The sequence below is a fragment of the Arvicola amphibius genome, chromosome 6 (assembly GCF_903992535.2).
Source record: "Arvicola amphibius chromosome 6, mArvAmp1.2, whole genome shotgun sequence".
Taxonomy (NCBI): Eukaryota; Metazoa; Chordata; class Mammalia; order Rodentia; family Cricetidae; genus Arvicola; species Arvicola amphibius.
The window spans coordinates 129,169,673-129,187,884 of NC_052052.2; the positions used below are offsets into that span (position 1 = coordinate 129,169,673).

The following is an 18,212-nucleotide window of genomic DNA, read 5'->3' on the forward strand; positions in this document are numbered from 1 at the left end:
TCTTTCACTCACTCTCTTGCACAGAATGGCAGAAACAAAGCAACTGTTGATGTGACAGTAATCATGAAATATGCAAAGTACTATTCTCCAAAAGACTTGAGATAACTCCACAACCCAGCTTTGCATTTTAAAGTGATTTGCTCCCTCTCAAGTGCTTTTCTGTTCCTTATTTGCAAGTTCAATGACTAATCTAACCATGAGTTCCTTTTGTTTCTATTCCTTTAAAAAGTCAACCATGAATTCAAATACATTTCCTAGGCTCTTTTCTATCAAATTTCTCACTGGAATACATAATAAGATGATTCTCTTCTGCCCCTCCATGCATCTCTATGTTCCATGCTTACAGGACAAGCAATGTAAGGGCTGTCCTACACACCCATAACTCTTAGTCCTCACTTTCAAGAGAAAAAGAAAATTAAGCTTCATTTAATGTTCATAGAAAGCTCATTCCTCCAATGGTACCCTCAATTCCAAAGTAGCTGAAGGTGGTGGGAAGGTCAGGAAGGCCCACAACAACAGAGAGTAGACTACACACACTGTGACATATAAATAACTGCCACACAAGGCAGAGGGAACTACAGCTAACCCATCAACAACTTACCAGAGAAACCTGCCTTCATCAGATCAACTTTGGATTCAACTCAATGAAAACTTCCTCAGTAACTAGATAGCAGCACATCTGCAATAGACCTGGGCACCTCAGAAATCAGAATGGCAGTCTCTCTTTCCTTATACAGCTGTGTCTCGGCATCCTAGGCCCTAATACACGAACTTAACTTTCCCAACACAACCATTTCCTCATATGTCTTCTGCTCTCAGTTTGGTGAGTTCTGGTGGCTTTTGCTCATTCACAGAAACTATAAATGATTGGAAGCTCAAATGTAAGATAATGCTGTAATGTTAATAGTTACACAACAGGTTTGGTGGTGGCCCATGCCTTTAATACCAGCACTTGGGAGGCAGAGGCAAGAGGATCTCTGAGTTTTAGGCCAGCTGGAACTTAAAGATTAAGTTCCAGAGCAACCAGGATCACACAGAGCAACCATCTCAAAACAAAAAACAAAAACAAACAAACAAAAGAAACCAAACAACTTGTAAATGACAATCCGCTTGACTAAGATATTAACAATGAGCTGCTGAGGAGTGACAGCAGAAGGAAGGGCTCTGCTCCTTCCCCAAAGTGAAAAGAGAATTCAGGCAAATTAAACAAATATGTATTAAGTGAGAACTAATCATTGTGCCTCGAGCTCAAGGCAAAACACCATGTTTCCTTCTCTCTGACAGAACACAACCCAGGAGTACAATACTGATGCTCCTGGCTGGTTTAGTTTGGTAGAAAAGAAGATAGTGAAATCCACAGCCCAGAGCTACCAACATGGCCAGGTGACTCCAAGGCACAGGTGTTCTCAATATTGTCCCTCAGGAAAAAAAACAAAGAACAACTATGGCAAAAACTGGCTGTCACCTCTTCAGGAAAAGAGAGGCAGGTCCCTTCCTAGCCTATAAGAAAGTCAGCAATTCTTAAAAGAGAGTCCTCAATGCAATATTTGAAAATTAGTATGTTCTCTCACCTATTTTTAAAAATACACCATGCCTTTAAAATGGAACCCATAGTAACCTTGGGGGACCATGTTTAAAGAGTCCATAAGTACCTTACTCTATGAATGGAAAAAGATAATCATACAATACAGTCTGAGAGTCAAAGACCATGCAGAAGAGCCTTCTTAAGCTGGGGCAATGGCTGAGAAGCTGAATTCAATCCTTAGAACTCTAGTTTAAAAAGTTGTGCATGGCGGTGTGTGCCTATAATCAAGTACTGTGGAGACAGAAATAGAAGGGGACCTGAGGCCTCATGGCCACTCAGTCTAACCAAATCAGTAAGCTACAGTTTAGTTAGCGACTCCGTCTCAAAATATAAGATGGAGGGCAATGGAGAAAAATTGTGGAAAATACCTAATGTCAACCTCAGGATTATCTATACACACATACACACATATACAGTGTGTATACACTGTGTGTATAGAAGAAATGGGCTGAAAGGTAGGAAGGAAACAGGAACCAAAGAAACTTCCAGATGATGCCATTAAACAAAACTAGTAAACAGTAATGGCAACAGGAGCATATAAAAAAAGTTCTCAGTACTCCACACAGTTGAGGCAGAAGAGTAAAGGCTGACGACCAGCATGGGGGGTGCACACGCATGCACACATATGTTTGTGCATACGCATGTGAGAGAGAGAATTTATCTGAGTTTAATCATTAACCTCAAAACTCACAATATGTAATTAAGTAAATAAAAATATGTAAACAAGTAACAAAATAAGTGCAATGTGCAGCAATAGATATTTGTTCAGAATCAAGCAGTAGTTGGCTGTGAAAGGGCTAGGCTAGAAGGGAAATGACCTCACAGACCTTATTACTTTTGACATAAGCTACGAAAATAAACTATCTGCCATGCAAGATTAGCATGGGTGGGAGGTGAGGGGGACACAGCAAGTCTGTGCATCTGGGGGAAAAGCTGAGGCTTTGGGATGGAGGTGAGAGCTAGAGGTGGGGAGTGTGCTTGCAAAGCTTACAGTTTGGAAGAAGGGGGAATGACAAGAATGGAGGTAGGAGAGGCAGGCAAGGAGCAAACACACAAAAAATATTTCATGCTGAGAAATTATGTTTTGATAGCATAGCTGCAGGGTAAGGAACATTAAAGGGATTTTAAGAAGGCCAAATGATGAAGCAGAACAGAAGCCAGCTCAGTGAACAACTTTAAAAGGTTTCTATTATACTAAAGCAGAAGATCCTCAGGATAGAACAGAGTAAATTCAGATACCAGCTCACAAGGAATCAGGTAGAACATGGGAGCATACTGATACTGATTCCAAAGGAACACTGATCACATGAGTAAGTAAAGAGCGACAGACCTGGGCTGGAAAGAGGAGAAACGGGCTGAAGGGCAGGCAGGAAGGAAAGGGAACCAAAAAAACGTCCAGATGATGTCACCAAACAAAACTAGTAAATAGTAGTAGCAACAGCAGCATATAGAAAGAGTACCCAATAATCCATGAAGCTGAGGCAGACAGATTAAAGGCTTAAGCATGGTGGACAACTGGAGACCCTGGTATGGTGAACTCAGGTAACTGTGGTCACCGACATGGAAATGTTCAAGAAGCACACTAGTCCAGACCGTGGAAAGAAAGGTAGGGTCTGGAAAAAGACACGGAAGGAGCCAGTCTGTTGCAGTCCCAAAATGATGGAAACGGGTGGAGAATGGGAGAGCGACCCACAGTGAGCAGAGAGTAGAGAAAGCATCACCTTACTAGACAATGCGTAAAGCCACACAGGCCAATACCCCAACTGACTTCATCACAAAAAACTGGTGTGCAAGACGGGTGAAGCAACAAGATTGCACAGGGATTCGTGCCACCTGCTCCTTACACTTCAGACAACATAAAACTGAGATCAGTTCAAGCCACTCAAGTAGGTAAGTGAAACCCAAATGTGGGCTGGGGAGAAGGCTCAGTGAGTAAAAATGCTTATGCTAGGCCTAGTGACCTAGGGTCGGATCCCTAGAAGCCATGCAGAAGGGCAAGCACCTGTACCCCTGCTGCAATATAGGAAATGAGAGATAGGGGCAAGAAAGTGACAGAGGTCAACCTAGCTTAAGCACAGGTAAGGACACCCTGTCCCCAACAATGTGGCAATACAAGGACAGGCAGTTGAAGGCTGTCCTCTGACCTCCACAAGCATGCTGTAGTCTGCGCATGCTCACATTCTCACACAAACATTCTCCCCCTTCCTTCCTCCTCATATGTGTGTGTGTGTGTGTGTGTGTGTGTGTGTGTGCGTGAAAACAATGTGAATTACCTAACCAGTTTCTTACAAAAAGTCAAATGAGGCCCAGTGTGCTTTTATTTTCTATCAATTTTTTTTCATTTAAATTAAATGAAAATGAAAATTAACCAAGGCAATTATAGCTAAAAATATTAGTGAAGCTAATTAACAACATAATCAGTTGAGTTTTTCACTTTCTTTTAAACAGGGTGATTAATAATTGAGAAAACAAGACCTTGTCTATTCCTAGCAGCTCAGCTTATTCTTTGAATCAATTTACTTCATGTATTCTGGCTGAAATAGTACTCTTGTTCCTCTGTCAATGTATAAAGAACTCAGAGATAAATCCACGTAAAACAAACACTATTTCCACAGTAGGGCTGAGAGTAAAGCCATTTGTTACTCTGCTTGGCAAAACATTGTACAAGGGATTCCCTGTAGAGAAAAGACATCACACAAAGCAGGTAGCCAGTACTTCAGGCCCACCTTTCCTGCCGTGTCTATATGTGTGTGTGTGTGTGTGTGTGTGTGTGTGTGTGTGCATTTTTTTAACTATTCATGCGAGTCATTTTCCTTGGCTATCTAAGCCACCCTGTCAGCATTATCATATGTTACTCTGGGCAAGGGTGATTCAAAATGGAATGACTCTTGTCTGTCTGCTTTATCGAGTGACCACCATGCCCATTTGGGTAATAATGTACAAGGTCAAACAGAGGTCATCAATCCATGATCAAAGAATGCTGGCTGCTCTTCCTGTCTTTACATGGAACACACACGATGTGTTTATTTTTACCAGCCTCTGCATGACCTCCTTTAGGTGGCACGAGAAAGACACCACACTTCTGAAAAAGCAGAAGCCAGAGGCTTTTCTGATTTGATACACTCATTAAGAGCATTTTTTTTCAAACTTTTGATCTTTTTCATTTACTCAAGGGTTTCTCAAGTTAAAGGTCATATTGTTTAAACCACAATGGAATAATGAATCAAACAGTAACTGGATACTGAGATGCACAAGAAGAAACAGAGTGATCCACCAGGCAGCATCGTGAAACACAGACCCCTAGCAGTTTTTATCTGAGCTAGATCAGCCAAGAACAAGAGTTCAAAGTTCGAGGCCAGTCCAGAAAGTCAGATTCACTTCTATTTTTGTTACATAAAGCTGCTATGACTTCATCAATCTGATCAATGATCTACCATAAAACCTCAGGAACATTAAAGAAAGAGCGAGACCACAGCTGTCGTTAAACACACAACTGCTGGATCATAAATGAGAATTGTATCAATCTCATGAAAAACGCAAACCCCTGTCACTCACCTTTGTTCCTGATATCCTTTTCTAATGAGGTGGATGGTTCTAATTCATGGTTCAAGAGGCAAAATGAAGTGATGGACAATAGACAGTTAAAGGCAAACAGTGACTAGAAACCAAGAATACACTGGATGGGAACAAAAGCAGACGCTCAGAGGCATGACAAGTAAGAATGAATGACAGGCCAGAACAGAGCTCTGTGTAGAACACGGGCATGGCAAGCTCCAAGCCCTGCGGTGGAGCTCAGTGGTAGAGCGGGTTCTATCCCCACGCCAGAGGGAATTTATTTGTAAGCACTGATAAAGCAAAGCAATTGCTATGGATAAGTGATCCAAGGAAGAAAAAAGACTTTGATGTCTAATAGAAAGGACTGGCCACCACAGGATGAACAAGTATCTCATTCTATTGAAAAGCATAAAGTAACATAAAATACATACAAGAGATGGATTCACAGGATGAGGGCAGATAAATGTGTACTATAGTAATTACATTTTTATTACATACATGTAATAATGTATGACTATATAAGGGTCACAAATTGGACATATTTCTCTCTTCTTGTTAGGAGATGGCAATAAGTAGGAAGGCATGAACATAAAGTGAAACACTCGACAAAAGTCTTCATGTATATACATGTCACTTGTACCTGATAGGTTCTCGGTGTAAATTGCTTTCGATATGTTACCTGATTTTATATTTACTCTAGAAACAAATCAAACATTAGTTGAAGTGTTACTTTAGTAACACCTGGTATAGAAGGATCAAAAGCCTTTAAAGCCATTAACAAATACTCAATCATATAAAACACTACTTTTCATCTTTCTTTCGATCAAGAAGAATGGTCCATTAAGGGAGCTCTGCTTGCAGCTCCTAGCTCTGCAGAGCTGTAAGAACAAGTTTCCTTCTGTGATTAGTGGCGCTTCACCACATGTCACACTGACATTGAGGCTCATTCACCAAAGAACTGCACAATAAAAAATACTCGATAGCAAAACCACCGGGGAAAATTGCATGGGGGTTTTCTTTCTTCTTTTCCTTTCAATCTTTCCTTATGTTTTTTTGGGGGGGGGCGGGGTCTGGCCTGTGTGTTGTTCTGGTGATGCTGTGGGGTGAAGTCAGGGCTCCACTCACACATGCTCTACCGCTGGGCTATATCTGAAGATAGACTGATCTGTATCACAGACCATCTTCCCCAGACTGCAAGCGTGGGCCTCAGTAGTGCTAAACTGTTTTGTATAAATTTTAACTGTCCTATAGACAATGTTGTGAATATGACAGATTTCTCACTGAGGGAGGGAGGGAGAGAGAGAGAGAGAGGGGGGAGAGAGAGAGAGAGAGAGAGAGAGAGAGAGAGAGAGAGAGAGAGAGAGAGAGGGAGAGAAGTTTCTGGAAATGAACAGTAGCATCCTCTGCTATGGTGTAGGTAGCCCTCCGTCCCTGCTCCATGCAGCCTTGCTACCTCTGCTGTGACACAAAAATTTTTCTGTTCCTTTTGAGTTAAACTGTCACCTTCGACTCAACCTGCACGTACCTGGCACACACGGGCACACATAAGTGCACACATATAAATTAAAAATAAATATTTAATAAATAAATAATAGAAGCAAAGCTAAGAAAAGGCCTGGCTGGCAAGGCAATGGAAAATAGGTAACAGACATCTGGGACTGATTAGAGCTGAGCATGTTAAACGGCAATGGAAATGAGCCAATGGAGGCTGAGAGGCTGAAAGGCCAGGAGGAAATAATTTATACAATGAGGGCTCCAAGGACACAGTGAGGAAACAACCTAAACAGCAAGGACTCATGTACCAGTGCCTACTGGAGCTCCTGGCACACACCGCACCACTGAGAGCATGGCTAATGGGAGGCAAAGACGGCTATGGCAAGCAGTTTCACCAGAAATGCCCACATCCTCTGAGAAGAACACACAGACCAGACAAATTAGCTTCACAAACGTCCAAAATGCATTATGAAACTCCTCAGTAAAACACTGTTCATCAGATAAACCCAAAAAATAGCAGCTTAAAAGTCCCACTGGATAATGTTTCAGTGGCTTCCTTAATCCAGCTGGGATGTTTTTATTTGTGAGTTAATTAGAATAAAGTGTTTTTATTTAAAAACTGCTTAAAGTCCAACTCAAACTTTTAGTTATATACTCAAATATTTAATAATATGACGAATCATTCAGTAAAAGGTAAAAGATTTATATGAGCTGAAGAGAAATCAGAGTAACATAAGAAATCTTTCAAAAGCTTATCTGTAGATAGTGAGAGGACTCAGTGGGGTAAGGCACTTGCCACCAAGACTGACAGCCTGAACTCAGTCCCAAGACCCTCACAGTAGAAGGAGGCAACCGACTCCAGCGACTGTCAGCGACTGTCCTCGGGCCTCATGTGCACACTGCAGCACGTGCACTCAAATAACTACATGCTTGCTAAAAGTAAAGGCTTCGGAGCTAACACGGGCTGATACTAGTTCCTCCCTTGGTTATCTGAAAAGAAAAGCATGGGGACCGCCTCCTTACTTGATTGAGTTTCGGAAGTGGTCTTCAGCCGGGTTTTTCACAGTACAGCTGTTCAGGAGCCACAAATCTGCATCTGACGCATTTTCTAGTGAAAGAAACAACAAAAAAGAAAAGATAAATACTACATTTAATCAAATCAAAAACACGCAAGTGCTTACCAGGCAGCATGGGAATGCTGGGGAACACGGGAGAACAGGTAGTAACAAAGGCGAGGGGACAGTTACAGTACTGCCAGCCAGAGATCACAGCTCAGATCAGGTTGGGGAACCTGTAAATGCAGGGAAGCTGGATGGAACGTATACAGCATCATTTAAAGGCTTTCACTATTACAAGTAGGGCTCCAGTGAGTGAGTGAGTGAGTGAGTGTGTGTGTGTGTGTGTGTGTGGGAGAGAGAGAGAGAGAGAGAGAGAGAGAGAGAGAGAGAGAGAGAGAGAGAGAGAGAGAGAGAGAGAGAGTTTGTGTGACTTTTTTCTCAGGTTTCCTTTGGTATCAAGCATAAAGCAGTGGGACTGTTGAGTCAAAGACTGATTCTTGAATTGCCCTTGTGCACCGTTAGACTCCTGAACGGGAGCATCACTGTACACCCCAAGGAACAGGACCTGGGAGTGTGGTGCACTAACCTTGCCCTAGATGGGCACCACCCCTTTGGACTCCTTCTTGACAATCTGGTGGAAAATGGGACCCCAGTGACAGATACATGTAAGCTCTTCTTATCATAACTTGGAATTTTCCATGTTTACTTCTGAAGTTTTGTTTTCTTTTTCTGTCTTTCAATTATTCTATTGGGCTACTTAATACTCGTGGAGGCAATAATAATATATCTATGACAGGGGTCACAACATATTTCTCAACTTTTTTGGGGGGAGGGAAATCAATTTTCATGACACTTTTCTATTTCTAAGGCATCATACTGGTAAACTTTTTCTCCTTTTTTGCCCCAATTTTGCCTTAGAATTGCGACTCACAACTAAGATACTTCCCCTCTTCCATGACTGGAAAGAAACATGCCTGTTTCCTTCCAATAGGTGCACAATTTTGCATTTTGATTTCTGATGTTACACGTTTACACTGATATACATGGATCTTATTAAATATTTTTGAAAAGTGAAATAATTCTTACATTTTCCTCTCAAGTTGGAAAACATTTTTAAATATGACATATTTAATATAAGCACAGCAATGAGGAAAACCTGTGACTGTTACTCCCTCACTGCCATCCACATTGCAAGGCAAGGTAGGAACAGCAACCAAACATTGAAATATTCTTTGGGACACTCATATCACACATCTAACACATGACACATATATGAATTCAAACATAAACATATACATACATATATATTAAAATTTACTTTGATGATTAACAAGGAAAGAAGAACTAGAAAGCTTATATAGCCTTTGGAGAAAGATGGCTTAAATAAATGGACACTGGTACTCAGCACTGTAAGTGGTGGTGGAGTTATTAAGTGTAAGTCAAACTACAGGATGTTATGGTTTAGATATGAAGCCTGCAGAAGGCTGAACACTTGATTCCCACCAACTAGTACTATTTGGGAAGATTGTGGAATCATAAGGATAGCTCATAGATGGAAGATATGGGGTCATAGATGGAAGAAATGGGTCACTAAGGATCAATGCATGAGAGCTATAACTGACCCTGCTTTCAGGCACAGTCTCTCTCTGCTAGTTGGTCCATGGAATCTCCTGTCAGCATTCCTTTCCCCAATGATGGACTGTACCCTTAGAGTCATTGTGAAATTAAGCCCTTTCTTTCAGAAGGTGCTTCCTATCACAAGTGTGATAGATCACACTTGTGGGAGTTACTAAGGTCACACGTTCATACATGCTTTTGTTTTCTCTATCCCCTCTCCCCCTTTCCTTCTCTTCCTCTCTCTTTCCTTCTCTCCATCTCTCTTTCCTTATCTCCATCTCTCTCTTTCCTTCTCCCCATTTTTTCCTTCTGCCCATCTCTTCATCTCTCTCTCCCCTTCTGGCAGTCTCTCCCTCTTTCCTTCCCTGTCTCCCCTCTACCTTTACTACCTGGCAGTCGTGAAGCAAGTAGCTTCCTCCACTTATCATGAACATCTGTTCCGATGCTCTACCCCACAGGCACAAGTGCAATAAGGAAAAGTAACTATGAACTAAAACTATAAGTCAAAATAAACCTTTTCTCCTTGAAGCTGATTCTCTCCAGTATTTTGTCCCAGCAATGAGAAGCTGAACACAGCTGAAACATGTTTATAAAATAAATCCCCAAGGAATAACTTGAATTGGTCTGTATATGAAGTACGATAGAACAAAGTATTGAAGAGTAGATCCCCCTAAGTCCATGCTGTAGAGTTCATGTTCATTGCCATTGTCCTTGGTTTCTCAGTCCTCCTCCACCATCAGCCACATTCAGAGAGTCCGGTTTGGTCCCCTGTTCCATCAGTCCCATTCCGACTGGACTTGGTGGTCTCCCGTTAGATCTGTCCCACTAGGGGGAGCTGGGAGGACCTTGGACTTAACATAGTGAAGGGAACCCTGATGGCTCTTTGTCTTTGGAGAGGGGTGGAGTGGGGGTATGGGTGGAAGGGAGGGGAGGGAAGGGGGAGGAGGAGGGGAGGAGATGGAAATTTTTAATAAAAAAATGAGAAAAAAAAGAGTAGATCCCATTTGTGTTTTAAGAAGCAAAGAAGAGAAGAAGCTAAAGGTTTAGAAAAAACTTCTAGACACATGTACCATTTACCCAGAAACTGGGGGGATGCATCTGCCCTCCAATATACTACTCAGTTGCAGCTTGTTTGCTTTCCTTTGTTTAGGTGTGTGTGTGTGTGTGTGTGTGTGTGTGTGTGTGTGTGTGTGTGTGTGTGTGTGTGTGTGGTGTGTGCATCAGAGAACAACTTGGAGGTGTCAGTTCTCCTCTATTATGTGGGTTCCAGGAATCAAACTCAGGTCAGAAAGCTTGGCAGGAAACCCCTTACCTCCTAAGCCACCTCACAAGCCCCAGATCCATCTTTTCATTTTCTGTTTTTTTAAAACCTTTCAAAAGTGATGATTTTTTTTTCAGTTTAATCATTAGAGACAAAAGAAAGCTTAATTTATATCATCCCATACTATTTGAATTTCTAAGATTTATTTTTATTCTGCATACACATGTTCATCTGTGTGGGGGTATAGTCACATGAAAACAAGCACACACAGAGTCCAAAAGAGGGCGTCACATCTTTCTGGAGTTAAAGGTGGTTGTGAGCTTTCCAATGTGCTGGGAACCCAAATCTAGGTCCACTTCAAGAGCAGTACATGCTCTTAACAGCTAAGTCATCTCTCCAATCCCTAATACAACATAAAAATAAATAAATAAATGAATGAATGGATGAATGAATAAATAAATAAATAGATAGATAGATAAATAAATAAATAAATAAAGACTAGTGGCTTTGTTTGTGTTTGCTCATTGGCAATGAGGTGCTACTGCCACTGTACCTGTGAAGATAAGAGAAAGGCTTGTCGAAGTCGCAGGTTCTTTCCTGCTATTACATAAGTCCCAAGGATCAAACTCGGGTCACCAGGCTTTAGCAACCCGTGCCCTTACCCAGTAAGTCATCTCACTGGCCCTATTTGACTTCTATTACATTTATTAAGTGTGTGTACAGGAGTGTGTAAGGGCATACAGAGGTCAGAAGAGAGCTTAAAGGAGTAGCTCTGGAGACTGCTTGGCACCACAACACTGAGCTGCTGGCCTCACCTATCAAAGAGAAGCAGGTACTGCTTTCCTTTCTCTGAACTGATAAACCTGCTTCATCTTCATTGATTCCTTCTTAATAGTACTTAAGAATGGCTCACTTCCTTTCCACCTGGAGGTGAGACTACGAACTACCTCCCTTCTGTGATCCAGCGTGGAGCGTGGAAACGAGGACCTGATACAGATCCCCTGCTAAGGGCTTTAGTCGGTGAACCAGGAAAATGATGGCCACCAACCAACCACCCACTCCAAGCACAGGGAAAGAAGAACAAATATTTGTTCTAATCAACATGTTTCTAAACTATTTCTTTACACACACTAGAAACTGCTTTTCAGTCTGTGGCAGTTAAGCCCCAATTGGTAATAATGATCATCATTAACGTTATTGAATACATATTGTGTCGGGCAGGAGGCCAGGCATGCCACATACACTTCTGCATGTAAACCTGCCCTTGTAAGGAGAGTTCGATTTTATTCCCATTGTCAGAGAAGGAGCCTCAAGCTTGGAAAGGGAAAGCTACTTTCAGAAAGTCATTGGTTAAGGGGTGGGCAAGGATTAGAGTCCCGACAAACTGAATCCACAGACTGCGAGCTTGAGAAAGGAGCATGTCTCATTAGCAGTTCTCTACCTCCTAACCAAACATAACACCGAGTGTATCTAAGGACAATACCAAGTGGTGTGACTTGGCCCTGAGAACACTACATGGTGTTTCTGAGCTTCAAGCACAGCCGTTTCTCTATTTCTGATATTTCTAAGATTTTGAGTAGGTCGGCTTTGGTCTGCTCTCATCAAGGGTGGGCATGGAAGGAAGTAACAAGAGAGTTAGTAACAAATGAGACTTATTAGCCTGAAGCCCAGACACGCCTTCCTGCTCCCTGCAGGCTTCTGCATGGTGAAGTTCAGCAGCATGTAGAACAAAGCATTTTTTATAGACAGTTGCTCTGTATGAGAGACACCGGAAGAGCAGCAAGGAACAGTCAGAGGCATACAACCATAGACTTCAATGTGGAGGGCAACCAGTAGCAAGGAACAGTCAGAGGCACATATCCATAGACTTCAATAGAGGGCAACTAGCAGCAAGGAAGAGTTAGAGACAAACATCCATAGACTTCAATGCAGAGGGCAACCAGGCAGATACAAATTAAAAGCTCACAAAGAATAACGCAAAGAGAGAAGAGTTGGATTGTTTTGGCCACAAAAGCATTTTTTGAGAGTTTCTTTACCACAGAACTCTGGAAAACAAGTCAAGCCCAAAAGTTTAAATGCGCATTAAGCTTACTCAGACTCAAGAGTTTATTTACATGATACAAATCATCGAGAGCCTACTAAAACCTTTGAGAGTAAACTATGTGTTCTAAGAGAATGTTCCTTAAGGTGTATCCTAAAAACAGTGTCTTCTTAAGACCAATAAGAGATAAATAAAAAGGCTGGTCCTGAGCTAATTTTTGCGCTACAGTTCACCTACTATTCTGTTTGAGGCCGATATAACGGCACACTAAGTCTTGTTTCTGAAAAGCACTGAAAATGGCTCATTAGAAAGCAGTCTCCCTTAGGGATCTAGGATTGGGACAGTAGGAGGACAAGGAGAAGGGAGCGGAGAGAAGACAGAAAAGGATAAGAGACCTATAGTGCTAAATGGACTCAGACTTTCTTTCTAATTCTGAGCAGGAAGGAGCCCTCAGATCCTGAGTGCAGGTCATGGTGGAGAGTCCCTTCATGGAACAAGATACTGTAGGTCCTGGGGACAAGATACAGTAGGTCCTGGGAACAAGTACCTTCTCTTGCAGGTCCCCTCACAATGAGTTTGTCTTGCAAATTACTCCACAGACGTTTCACAGAGGTAAGATGAGGGAACTAAGTCAGCATGAACTCTGTTTACTGAATGAAGGAAAAATAACTTTCCGTTTAAGTGACAAGTAATAGCTGGCAAAACTTGCCAACAACTACTAAAAATTCATTCTATAAGTGTGTATCCTGGTCATAATTAAAGGGGAAATGCAGGACAGCCATGTACTCAGTACAGAAATAAGCACTACTAATAGTCGTTCTCTCTCCAATAGCTAAGTTGACCACACACATAATGACTCAGAGGTCACTAAAGAGTCCAAAGAGGGTATCTGTGCCTCTGTGTCATGTCTGCTTTAGAAAGCGAGGGCCGGAATTCCTGAGCCACCATCTCCCATCCTCCCTTAACGGTCTAATAAGCTGTTTTCCTGCCACAGGAAACCTTCAAAGCCCATAGTTTAATAAATAAAAGTTCAAAATACAATTTGATCCTTAAGTTTCTATCCGCATAAAATATCTTCATATATCCTAAAAGTGATATAACAGAAAAACTTCTATTTAGCTAAAGACTTAAACAACCCAGAGGTTATCACTCACTTGCAAATTGCCAAACACATCTGGTTTCTGTCAGACTGTATACAGTTCCCAGTTGTTTATCGCTAATCAGTAAATCAAGTCATCTGCTAAGAATGGTGCATTTCCAAGATCAGAATTAACCCTGACTGAAATACAGGGAAGGTTAATCTAAGAGTCACTTCTGGAGTTGACTTGGCAAGTCAAAACAATAACCAATTTGGTTACTTGAGGGGGTGGGCGTGGGGATTATTTTACCAGAGAAAATGGCAAGGTAAGAAAGACTCGAGGATCTGTGAAGAGGGTTGCTACCAAGGCCAAATAAACAAAATGATACTGAGTATGACTCAGGACTAGGAGAAAGTCCAGTCGGCACAGTGCTTGCCAGACAACTATGCAGACCCAAATCCCATCCCCAGAAGCCATGGACTAAAACCAGGTATTGTGGCACACACCTTAATCCCAATATGAGGAAGAGACAGGCATGTACATCCTGGGAACTCATTAGTCAACCATCCTTGGTAGCTCCTGAGCCAAAGAGATCTGGTTGCAAATCAAGGTGGAAGGACAAACTGCACCAAGTCTGTTTTCATTGTGTTAATTCTATTACTAAAAAGTAAACAGCAAGCCAAGGTGACTTTTGCCTTTAATCCCAGAACGCTCTGTGAGTTCAAGGTCAGCCTGGTTTACAAAGGGAGTTCCTCAGCCAGAGCTTTACAAAGAGAAGCCCTGTCTTGAAAAAAAGAAAGAAGGAGGAGAAGGAAGAAAAGGAGGAGGAAGAGGAAGAGGAAGAGGAGGAGGAGGAGGAGGAGGAGGAGGAGGAAGAGGAAGAAGAAGAAGAAGAAGAAGAAGAAGAAGAAGAAGAAGAAGAAGAAGAAGAAGAAGAAGAAGAAGAAGAAGAAGAAGAAGGTGGTGGTGGTGGTGGTGGTGGTGGTGGTGGTGGTGGTGGTGGTGGTGGTGGTGGTGGAGGTGGAGGTGGAGGTGGAGGTGGAGGTGGTGGTGGTGGTGGTGGAGGCAGCTAAGCAATGACATTGAACTTTATCCTCTCACCTCCACATGTACAAACACACATATACAGACATACACACACCAAAACCCACACTGCATAATTTTAAGAGACCTCTAGAAACAGACTCAACAATACAATGAAGTGCTACTGACTTGATAGTGAGTTCAAATTCATCCCCAAAAGTGGCATATCATGCTGGCTAAAAGTACAAGCATATTTATCAATCTATGACAAAGGGAAGTAGCCAACTGTTTAAAAGATAAAGTACTGCGTTATAATTCACTTTGGGTGGCTCAAACCTATAAACACACACTCAGGTTTGAGGGCAGCCTGAGCAACAGACTAAGTTCCAGGCTAGCCTTGGCTACGGAGTCAGACACTCAAAAACAAAACAAAACTTAACAAAAATAAACCACACTACTTGGGAAAGGCTAACTATGCATTTGTAATAATACCTCAAAACTTCTTACACTAGGAAAGCAGGAAGAATTATCTTGGCTAAGATCTTTAAAAACAAAAAATGACAAAGATGACCAAGGCAGAATGTGTCCTGTGGAAAGTCTTTCTAAGGGAATGATAAGAAACCTAACTCCAAATGCAGCCTTTGTATTTGAGCACTATAGCTTTGGGGTGATCCAAATTCTACTCTGGGAGCTGGAAAGATGGCTCAGCAATTAATAGCACGTGTTCCTCTTACAGAGTCCTAGAGTGTGCTTCCCAACACCCTTGGCAGGCAACTCAAAATCACCTGGAACTCTAACCCAGATAATATAATACCTTCCTCTGGCCGCTGTGGGCATCCCATGTAAGTGCACAAACCAACACACACATGCTCCTGATCAAAAACAGTTTTACAAAAATGGGGTGGTTTTTTTTTTTCACCAAGACAGGGTTTCTCTGTGTAACAGTTTAGCTGTTCTGGAGGTAGCTCTTGTAGATCAGGCTGACCTCAAACTCACAGAGATCTGCCTGCCTCTGTCTCCTGAATGCTAGGATTAAAGGCATGCACCACCATCGCCTGACTTTTTATTTATTTTGATTACTTGCTTCAGTACATTTTCTAACAACAAAGTCAAATACAATGAATTATAGTCCTAGTTTTACATCAGAAAAATAGACAATTAGATTTCAAAAATAAAATGGCAAAGAATCCGATAAAAAAAAATGGCCAAGAGATCTAAATAGACACTTATCCAAAGAGACACAAAGAGCCAGCAAGCATATAAAAAGATGATCCTATCAGGGAGGCAAATAAAAACAAAATGAGACTATTTCACATCGACTGGATGACTATGTGTTTTAAAGATGTGTTGGCAAAGACAAGAAAACACTAGACCTAGGGAACTCTCACGCCGCAGATCGACCACAAAAAAGCTTTAGTTTTGTCGCAAAATGGTCTGCTGGTTCTTCTACGAGACACAACTAACTTCAGCACAGCAAGTCCTCCGCTGCGTGTCTACCCTAGATACATGAAAGCTTGTTCACACAGAACTTTGCACGCCAACACTCACAAAGGCCTGGTTCCCCAGAGCCTGAAAGCAGAGAAAATACAAATATCCATCAACTGAACAGTGGGTGAATACAACCCAGAATATACAACAGAACATTACTAACCATGAAAGATGAGGTGCTGAGAGACGCAGCAACACAGACGGATCTTGAACTGCTATGTTCAGAGAAAGACATCAGTCAGAAAAGCAATTAAACCATGTGACTTTATTTCAACCAAGTGTGCAGATGAGATACAAATACAGAACAGAAAATAAACTGGTGACCATGTAGAGCTGGGTTAGACAGAGAACAGGAGGCAGTATGATGACTGGCAGTTTACTTTTGCAGTAATTCAAGTTATTTTATTCTGTTTGGTTTTTATTTTTGTTGTTATTATTATTTTTGTATTTGTTTTTCAGGACAGGCTTTCTCTATGTAACAACCCCAGATGCCCTGTAACTTTCTTTGTAAACCAGGCTGGCCTTGAACTTACAGGGATCTATCTGCCTGCCTCGGTCTCCTCAGAGCTGGAATTAAAGGTATGCACCCCCAGGACCAGTAAACGTGTTTTTAAATTGACTGTTGCAACGTGGCATGGTAATTCATGCCTGAAATTGCAGTACTCAGGAGGCTGAGGCAGGGGAATTTTCACCAGTTCTTGAGTAACCTGGGCTACATAGTGAGCTACAGGGCAGCTTGGGCTGAAAAACTGAGACCATGGTTTGTTTGTTTTAAAAGAAAGGGTTTTGGAAAACACAGATAATGGCCATGGCTGCACAAGAAATCAGAAAGCAAACTAGAGAAACAAGGTCAGCAGATGCTGAGGACAAGTTCTGATGGACAATTTGATAACTCTTCCACAGTATCTTCCTGTTCTAACAGAGACAACGAACAAAGCAACATTTCTTCCCCTACGATATTGAGCATCAATTACAAAAAAAAAAACAGACTTACCAAAGGAACACACACACACACACACACACACACAAAATCCTCTTTCCATTTAAGGAACGTAACAAAAGTTTATACATGTGTATACTTAGAGCACAGGTAAAAGGAGACTGTTTTAAAAATAGATTAACGGGAACTGCACCAAAATGTAAAGGCACTGCATTTACATAAAAAGAACTCATGTTCTAGAAATCAAGTCTTCCTAGATTCTGAAGCATCTGGCCATGAGTCTGGCTTGGCAGGTTTGTCTTCTTCCCCAGGTCTGAGCTCTGCACATATGTTCTGTGTGGTTTGAGTTGCTAAAAGACCCAGTGTGGGACCTAGCAAGCAGAAGTTCTAATTCTGCCTTGAAAAGGGCTATTTCAATAGTGAAGAGATAAGAAGTGATGGAATGTGCTGTCAATCATGGAGAGATGAGACTCAAATGGAAAGGTATTTGCGAAACATAAGTTAGTAACTAACGAGGAATGCTATATAGAAAAAGGAGGTGACAGTTTCTAGTCTACAAGGCTAATAAAAAAAGGAAGATTCCAAAAAGGAATAGAAGCTGTAGGAAGGGCAAGTCAGAGGAGAGGATGGTTTATGCTTTCTGAGTCCCCTGCCCTGTAACAGTTGAAAGCAGGACTATGCCACATGCAACTGGAGATGCCTGAAAGAACTCAGAAAAAAAAAAAAAAAAAAAAAAAAAAAAAAAAAAAAAAAAAAAAAAAAAAAAAAAAAAAAAACAGCAAAGCCTGGGGTGGGGAGGACTATTGTACTCCATGGGTAAAAATCATCAAGAAGCCAGAAATGTGCAACAGAAGCAAAACGGGTGTGCAGGACTTCAGAACAGGAGTGTTTGCTTTGCTGAGTGATGGTGACAGAACAATGGCCTGCAAGTGGAAGGGAAGGCAAAACTTATGCCGACCTCTCCTCTGCGCTCTGAGTCAAAGGGAATTTGCCTAGAAGTCACAAGTGCAATTAAAACGCTTAACTTGATTCCCTATATATTTCAACTTTGACTAAGTAATAAATTAGAGC

General features: G+C 41.6%; 1 protein-coding gene across 1 annotated transcript in view; it reads right to left on the reverse strand.

The window, feature by feature from the left end:
- The window catches only part of Cdkal1 (CDK5 regulatory subunit associated protein 1 like 1), a 511,294-nt gene that overhangs the window by 425,708 nt on the left and 67,374 nt on the right, over nt 1-18,212 (reverse strand). The window contains 1 exon segment of the mRNA XM_038335499.1: nt 7,658-7,742. Coding sequence (XP_038191427.1) covers nt 7,658-7,742 — 85 coding nt within the window.